At 29.4% G+C, this 9,618-nt stretch overlaps 1 protein-coding gene across 1 annotated transcript; it reads left to right on the top strand.

Annotated features, from left to right (window-relative positions):
• The first annotated feature begins 6,421 nt into the window (after positions 1-6,421).
• LOC108477619 (probable leucine-rich repeat receptor-like protein kinase At1g68400) lies at positions 6,422-9,618 on the top strand. The gene is made up of 3 exons (XM_017780140.2): positions 6,422-7,579; positions 7,680-8,075; positions 8,915-9,618. Exons 1-3 carry the CDS (start codon positions 6,766-6,768, stop codon positions 9,514-9,516), a joined length of 1,812 nt encoding a protein of 603 aa, XP_017635629.1. The 5' UTR covers positions 6,422-6,765; the 3' UTR covers positions 9,517-9,618.

Raw genomic sequence — 9,618 nt, 5'->3', positions numbered from 1 at the left:
TATTAATTAATCAAAGGTATTGGGGAGTCAATTAAAGTGGGAATAAAGCAGTGACTTTGGTCATTTTAATTGAGGCGTTGGCCCTATTATGCAATGATTTAGTGAGCTGTGACTGGTTGTCTAAAGGGACAAAGGTGAAAGCCGCATGCCCACAGGCTATACTTTCTCCTAAACCTCTCTACTTTTTAAGTTTTTTTTTTTAACTTTTAAGCGATACGTTATTACTAAAGCTGCCAATAAATTAAAAATTATTAAATTACGTTTCAGTCCATTACACCATTGTCGAACATCACTGTTCCATAGAGGCTATAACATTGCCACGTCAACCAAGTTCATCCAACTAACTCATGTTGGAATGGACGGTTATGTATGGAGACGTGGACTACATTTTTTTGGGCAACGTGGCAAAGATATATAAATGTTAATTTATTTATTCAAGCAGGTTTTTTTAGAAAAAATAACATTTAATGAGTCAATTCAAATTCAACATTGATCTTTTCTTTTTCATTCTTTTTAGTATGGTGCTGACTATTTTGCTATTCTGATCATTATTTTTAAATACATTTTTTATAAATTTAAATTATTTAGATTTAGGTTTAACGAACCCTAATTATATAAAACAAGTATTTTAAAAATAGGCCGGACTCAGATGGATCAGGCCTATTTTAAAAATATATTATTAAATTCGAGATAATTTTGATTACTAAAATTAATATTTTTAAAAATATGTTTTATTTATATTAAATATTGTCAATATTTAAGCATTAATTATGTTATCAAATTAATATTTCCATAAAAGAATCAAATTAAAAACAACTTTAGAAGGGTGAAATATAAATTTATTTTATTTTTAAACATTAATTATAAGATCAAAATAATAATAATAATAATAATAATAAAAAACTTTTAAACCTTAAATTTTACAACATTTAGAAGGCCTTCTTAAATTTGACCTTGATCCCAAGGGTAGGTTAAAGAGGGAGAGGCGAAATGTTGGTGAATGAAAGAATGTTGATGTAGTTTAATGTAAATTCACCCATATCCTAAACAAAGATATTGTATTTTATAACCATCAACAATCAGTCGATAAGATGTTTAAAATAATAAGCTCCTTAGAACATTTACTTATCTCAACTTGCAAACCATTGTTTAGCCAAATCTCATCCATACAAATGCTTATCTTAATTTGGTCATCCAGGTTTAATTATTATTTAAATTTGTTTGATTTTTAATTCAAAAGATAACAATATTACTTTTGTTTGAAGCAAATAGGTTTTTATTTACTTTATAATTCTTTATAATATAAATTTGATTAGTATTGTGGAAAATAGAAATAGTGCAAAATATACAAACCCAATACAGAAGTTAGCTCCTTTAGAAGGCAACAATAATTGAGACAAGTATAGAAGAGTAAACAGGTCCCATTTGGGCACGCTCCAGTGATCGAGAGAGTGTGACGCCGCGGTGGACCATGGGCCATTTCATATGGATCTGCCATCCAACCTGAAAATCTAGGCGTGAAAATTTATGTGCGTGCGTGTGAAAGGACCCCCAAACTTCTTCTTTATAATAAAATATATTACGTTAAAATAATAAATTTACATTTTATTAAATGTGTAATTTAAAATTATTATTATATTTGTATATCTAAATTCGAGTTTTCCAATTGAGAGTTGCCACGTATAAATCTCCAATTCTACTCTTTATTATTTAATTTAATTATATTTTATAATTAATTCATGGAAATCTTGATATAAAAAAAATCGAAAAAAACATGCATGAGCGGCGTGATTACGACTGAGGGGAAATGGGACTTTTTTTTTTCCCTTTCTAATCGCACTGTAAAATTTTTCGGAAAAAGAAGGATCCAATTTGCCTAAAGCAAAGGCTTTTTTTCTTGCAGGCGTGACCTACTAAAGGCACATTCTTTTTCTAGATTTGATAATTTTATTTTTATAATAGGCAAGTAGATTAGAAAATAATCTTTTATATCACGGACTAAGCTATTCAATACATTAATGGTTTTATAACAAATTTTAATATAATCATATATTATGATTGTATTTATATTTTAATAATTTCTGATATTATATTAATATTGTATATAATTACATTTTCTGTTATGATAAGCTAGATCTACTTTTAATTGGAGCGCACGCTATGATTAAAAAATATTTTCTTGATTTTGCATGTTAATTTTACTACATTGTCAAAGGGAATCAAGTTGTGTCGTGTGGATGCATGAGGAAGTTATATTTTGTTCAAACATCATTACTACTTAACGTACGTTTGTTTTTTTTCTTTTTCATTCCAATTTTTCAAATAACTTATGCTTATAATCATATAAAATTAATTATAAATTAAAAATAAAATTGAATTGGAAATTTAGAATACATATAAAATATTAATAAATAATTTGTAATTGTATCATCTTTATTTAAAAATAACTATTATTTTGATATACAAATGATCATAATTGTATAAAAATAAGTAATCGGGCCGGTATTCCTTTATTAATTTCCAATATGTATAAAATATATTATATTATCAAATTAATTTCTTTGATATATTTAAAATTTAACTATTTATCTATATATACTAAATAGTTTGAAATTTAATGATTTTAATGATAATTTTCAGCTTGAGTTGACCATGCATGACTTTATTGTGTGTACTTTTCAAGCACAAAACGACTCCATGAGATCAAACAAATATGATTATGTTTTATACTTAAAGAGAGACCGTGTGAGTTTTCATGCTTGGTTGGTGAAATCGGAAACGAAAACAATTCATCATTTGTCATATGAAGTTGTGGGGTTATTCAACATACCAGATTTTTTTTATGTCCCTGAAATTTTCAAAAAAAAAAAAAATCTAAAAAAAATAGCAGTTGCAATTAGACATCATTATGGCTTGATTATCTATTGAAGTTCGAAAGCCCACTCGAAAAATAAGAACGTTTGGATAAAAATATAGGTCCGAAAAATAGATTTAGACAAAAAAATAAAATTGTTTTCTAAATGAGTTGGGCATTGGGTAAGATTTTTTGGTTTGAGCCCAACCCAAACTTGCCTAAATTTTTTGTCACAAATGTTTGTTGTCATTTTGATATTGTTTTGCTATTATTTTATTATTATATTACTACTATTTTAAATGTATTTACTTATTATGTTGCAACTATCTCAGTGATATTTAAATATAAAAACTTTTTAAATATATTTTTAATTTGTTGGGAAACATTTATTTTAATATTTTTAGTGAACTTGTTGTATTATATTTTTAAATTTGTTTTATATAAAAATTAATATAAGTGGGTCGAGCAGGGCTCGAATTTAATATATTTTTTTTATTTGGACCAAGCTTGAGCAAAATTTTAAACCTATTTTTCGAGCTGAGAAGCCTAAAATCTTGTATTAATCCGACCTAAAATCAACTCAACCAATGATCAAGTTTAGTTGCAATGTGATATAATAATTGTTATTTTGACATTTCGATTTTATTTGTTACCGATATTTTTAATTCGTGATAATATTCATTATATTCACAACTGTATTAAATATAACACGGCCAAAAATACGTTTATTATTATAATTTAAATCTTGGATTTTTGTTTTAGTTGAAACACAAGATTTTTGGGACAAAGTCTTAAAAGATTAATTAATACCAAATCTCACATAAATCTCCTAACTTTAACCTTTTGGACCACAATAAATCTCATTATGTGTGTGGTTCACAGGCTGCTTAATTTCCCTTTTCTTCAATCCCTCTCAATGTTGATTAATTATGATTTGCAAAGCAGAATTCTCCAAACCACAATATATTAGAATGTATCTATCAGTGTGTATTATAAATCTTTGGTTTGGTATTTTTATTTGTAGACAATTATTCTCTTATGCTTTTGAATTGACTATTCCTATATGGCATAAGAACATTGTATTGGTATAATTAAGACTAAGACCATACCTAGAAGGAAAAATAAAATAAAAGAAAAGAAAGCACTCATTTTAAATGCTCTTTGCAATTTTCCCCTAACTTGATAATATTAAAAAATATTAAATACCAACAAGTGATTGGGTGCAATGACAAATCACATTACACTTTCAATAAGAAGATTTAGGTTTAAACTTTGAAGACAATATTGTTTAGAGGCGAATCTAGGGGGCTGGCAGGGGCTCGGTTTCCCCTAAAATGAAAAATTATTGTTTTGGCCCTTTAGAAAAATTTAAAATTTGAAATTATTAAAGGTAAAATTACACTTTGATCCCCTAAAATTATGAAAATATAATTCAATCCTTTAAAAATTATAAAGATATAGACTATTAAAAATTAAAATTTTATTTCGGCCCTCCTAAAAAAATTTTCTGGCTTCTCCTCTGGTATTGTTGGTATGTAAACGAACAAGAAGTAAATAAAAAAAAAAGACATTAAAGAATATCAACAACTGATATTTTATCTTGTTAAATATTTTAAATATTCATACTAAGAGTTAATAGATCTTGTTAATTTTTGTTTAAATATGCTTGTGTTTTTTTGTAAATTTAAAATTTAATCGTTGTATTTTTATTTCAAGAAATTTATACCCTTTATTTTTAGATTTAAAATGTAAGTCTAATTGTTGAAATTGACAAAGATTCTTTTCTTAAAATCAGTTAATTATAATGTTATTTTTTTCAATTATGCGGTTCTGAAACTAGTTTTTTTTTTTAATTTCAAAATATAACACCAATAAATTTAATAAAAAATTTTAACATGTTAAACAATTGAATCTGAAATCTAAAAAGTAGTGAAATTTAAAACTTGTAAATAAAAAAATATGGACTGAATTCTAATTTACTAAAAGTATTGGACTTAATAGCATATTTTAACCTTAAGCTTGTTTCTAGCACATGCAGGATTTTCTCAAACCAAATAAATCTAAATCACATGCCAAATTGAACTGCAAAGCTATTTCCACGACCTAGCCATAGTCGATCAATCTGCAGTTACTTAATGAGCATTTAAAATATAAAAATCTCCTGCAATTTGGTCTCCTTTACAAGAAGCACTTTTAACACTTCAATTATTTTTTTATTCGTAACATTTTGAAGTGATGTTCGTGCAATTGTGCAAAGAATGACTAACTCAAAATTATAGCTTTTTGGGTGGAAAAAATACATTCATAAAAATATCAAAATTAAATGTATTCGATTTAAATGGTAAAATTAGAATTTTGTAGTTCATGAATCAAGACTCGTTAAGTTAAAATCTCATCATGTATGATTATTTTTTTAAATTAAATTTTAAAAAAATTGGTGGCTTAACTATTTCTCAATTGAATTAATATCCGATTAAGTCGTAACAACAACTCAAGAGCTTAAATATAATTAGATTAATGATATGTTATATGATGTGAATAAAAAATTATTTAACAAATATATTTATTAAAAATTATATAAAAATTAATTAATACTTTGGTTACAATAGTCAAATTAATAATTTGTTTTGGATGATGTTCGAGTTAAATTTTCACTAAAGTTCAAATTTCATTGATTTATTATATTAAAAAAGACAAAAACACTTTTACAAAAATATAATTTAATTCAGATATGAAAATACTTTTAATAATTTTATGAATTAATACTCGATTAATATAAATCATGACTTAATAAAATTTTATTTTGGCTTAAATTAAATTTTCGCTTGTTTCAATAAAAATAAAGTATCATTTAATTAAGGAAAATATTAAAATTTTACAAGTAAGATTGATATATATCAAATTAGTGAAAAATAAAAAATATAACACATGATAAATTTGTAAAATTAAAAAACTCACCCTTGATATATATAAAATATATAACTTTTAAAATAATTATGAGCTGGTGGAGGAATTTTTCCAGTGTATAATATCACACTGCCAATTTGAATAGTACCGCAACCTGTCTTGTCTTTCTCACTAGATGACAAAATAAACCTTGAAACAATAACTAATGACAGTGAAATCCTATGAGCTCAATCGCATTTACGCTGCTTGAGTTTTATGCCATTCCTATTCACTGGGCTCCTCTAGTTTGGTTGGGCAAAGCTGAATATGGCACCTTTTTGGATAATCCAGACTCTGCATGTTCGGGAAATGGATAGTGAGATCACATCAATTATATTTCAATATGGTTGCGAAAAGCCATAGTCATTCTTTTGGGGTTAAAAAAAGAAGCCCAAGAGTTTGACTTTTGTTTTTATAATATATAAAACTGGTGATGTATTGATTGATCTGTATATTTTACTTTTAAGTTGTGGTTAGGCATTTAGGGCCAATAATTGAAAGTTGTTGCAGCCTCCCTATGTCATCCTTTGCTTCCCACGATAAGTAACAACACGAATAATTTATTTATTTGTTAATATACAAAAATCGCTTTCAAATCCTGTACATAATGTCATGGCAGTTGAAATATATTCCATGTAATTTTTTTTTTTTAAAAATTGAACAATGTAATTCCTTGAGCATTAGCTAAAGTCCATGGGAAAATTAAGTCAAAGCTGTCATATGGTATTAAATCGCTAAGAACTCCTTGTTGTCTCCGGGTTTCTGCCCAAAAAGACACGAATCTTTACAATCTAGCTTTGCAATCTTCGTCAACCAACAACAATATTTCGTGATTTACTCAAGAAAGGTATGACTTTATTATGCTATCCAATTTTCATTCCTTTGGGGAAGCATTGCATCGCCTTCGGATCAACGACAAGCCAAAATTCCAATGAATTGAACGGTAATTACGAAGAACTACGGCCATGAATTTAGCTCTAAAACTTGTACCTCTGCTTTCGTGCATTACGACGTGGAGCAGTGTCCTTGCGTTAATACCAATTATAGGCCAGTACTACCCGAACGAACAAGCAGCATTGTGGCAATTGAGGGACTCCGTTGGTTCTTCCAACTTGTATTCGAACTGGACGGGGCCTCCTTGCATGAACAATCAAAGCAGATGGGGTGGCATTGCTTGTTCGAATGGCCACGTCGTACATCTCGTCCTTGATGGGATTCGGCTAATGGGATCTCTTCCGCCGGCGTTTTTAAACAACTTGACTCTCTTGACTAAACTAAGCATGAGAAACAATTCGATTTCCGGACCACTTCCGAATCTGGGCAACCTCGTGGGTTTGGAATATGTTTTCCTTTCGCGTAATCTGTTTACGGGTTCAATCCCTTTCGATTACGTTCAACTGCAGAGCCTGAAGGAGATAGAGTTGCAAGAGAATTATTTACAAGGAGAGATTCCGCCTTTCGATCAGCAAAGCTTGATCGCCTTCAACGTCTCGTATAATAGTCTCGAAGGCCCGATTCCTCAGACCGATGTGCTTCGAGGGTTTCCGGGAAGCTCTTATTTACATAACTCGGGTCTTTGCGGCAATCCTATAAAGAAGCAATGCCCAGTTCCGCCTGCCCCATCACCATCACCATCGCACAGCGGTAAAAAGAGTAGTTTTGAAACACGGGATTTGGTTTTCATTATCTCTGTCTCTGTCCTGGTTCCTTGCCTAGTTATTGTCGTCTTCTTATGGTATTATAAGAGAAGGCATAGAAAAGAAACAGCCAAAAACTCAGGTATGAACAAGTACCATGTGGATTTCAATTACAATTTCTTTGAATTTTATGTTGCTACGTACTGGCTCCCCTGTCTTAGCAATTCTTTATTTTAATGAAGAACTAGGAGAAACTGCTATAGAGTTGGAAACTAAGAAAATGAATGCTTCTCAAAGGGCATTGGATCCAGAAAGAACAGCTGAATTAGAATTTTTTGAGAAGAGTATACCAGCTTTTGACTTGGATGATTTGCTGAGGGCATCGGCTGAAGTTATGGGCAAAGGGAAATTAAGCACTACGTATAAAGCTTCGTTGGAATCAGGACTTGTCGTTAGCGTGAAGAGAGTTAAAGACATGAATGGGTTAAGCAACAAGGAATTTATTCAGCAGATGCAGTTGTTAGGGAAGCTTAGGCATGAAAACCTGGTACAGATCATTTCTTTCTACAATTCCAAGCAGGAGAAGCTCATAATCTATGAATTTGTACCTTCTGCCAACTTATTCGAGTTATTACACGGTCAGTTTAGTTCTTTCTTCCACTCCATTTTCCTCTTTATTGATTTCTTCAGAATTTTAAATTAATTTCACCATTCATTCTCACGACCCATATTTTAAACTAGGTTAAGATGCATTTAATCTTTAATAAAATTTCAGATTTAGTACATATATTTGAATTTTTAAAATTAAGCTTTTTTTTGTTTTTAATTTAAAATTTTTAGTCTTAATATTTACTAACTTGACATATTAATTAAAATGTTTTCATATAATGCTGTTTTTGTATCGTGACTAACAAAAATAATCATATTGACAAATTTCGACAAAGATTACCAAAATGATAATGTTTGGACTACAATTTTCAAATTGAAAAGTAATATGATTGGGATTTTAATTTTAAAGTATAGGGATTAAATCTTAAATTTTGTAAAAGTACAGGACTAATGTCATATTTTAACCTTTAAATTACTCTCTAAACTTTAAAGGTTTTAATTGAATCATCATAGTTTTAATATCATATTGATTAAGTTTTTCTATTAATTCAACCGTTAATGTAAGCTCAAATGCAATAGGAAACATATTTAAAACACGTGAATCAAATTGTATTATATAAAGATAAATTTTATTGATGTTATCTACTTTTTTAACTTGTAAGATCCAAATTGTTACTCCATGATAGACCTAAATTGAAATTTAATACTTAAATTGATCGATAGATTTACGAAAAAAACGTTATGGATGTAATATTAATACTTTGAGGACTCAATCAAAATATTTTGAAGTTCAAATACTAATTTAAAATTTGAGGGATAGTTTGAATATATGCAGCAATTAAAACTTTCATTGGTATATGGCATGCAGAAAATAGAGGTTCGGCAAGAATTCCACTAAATTGGGGTATACGACTGTCTATAATCAAAGATATAGCAATGGGCATGAATTTCCTGCACCAGTCCTTACCTAATCACAAAGTTCCTCACGCCAATCTCAAGTCTTCAAACGTTCTGGTCCTTCGCCAAACCCAAAACTACCATTCCAAGATCACAGATTATGGTTACTACCCGTTGCTATCATCTCGAAGATCCTTAGAAAAGCTAGCCGTTAGTAGATCACCAGAATTCTGTGAAGGAAAGAAGTTAACGAACAAGGCCGACGTGTATTGCTTTGGTATTATGTTACTGGAGATCATAACAGGCAGGATCCCAGGAGACGAGATTTCGTGGGGGGATGAAGAAAAAGCTGGAGACCTGTCGGAGTGGGTTAAAGTTGTGGTCAACAATGATTGGTCGACGGATATATTGGACGTAGAGATTTTAGGAACGAAAGAAGCACACGATGAAATGTTGAAGCTTACAAATCTGGCTCTGGAATGTACCGCCGCCGCACCGGAGAAGCGGCCTAAGATGACTGATGTTTTAAGAAGGATAGAAGAGATCGAACAAAGAAAAAGTGATAATGGTTGACAGTCTTTTTTACTATTTATTTTAAGGTTTAAATGCAAAATTCGCCTCAAATTGTACATTTTTTTCACTCAAGTATTTAAAACTTTTTTAAATATACTTAAA

The sequence above is a fragment of the Gossypium arboreum genome, chromosome 11, assembly GCF_025698485.1.
Source record: "Gossypium arboreum isolate Shixiya-1 chromosome 11, ASM2569848v2, whole genome shotgun sequence".
NCBI lineage: Eukaryota > Viridiplantae > Streptophyta > Magnoliopsida > Malvales > Malvaceae > Gossypium > Gossypium arboreum.
Note: the sequence above shows the minus strand (reverse complement) of the source record. Positions and strands in the feature narration are given on the sequence as shown.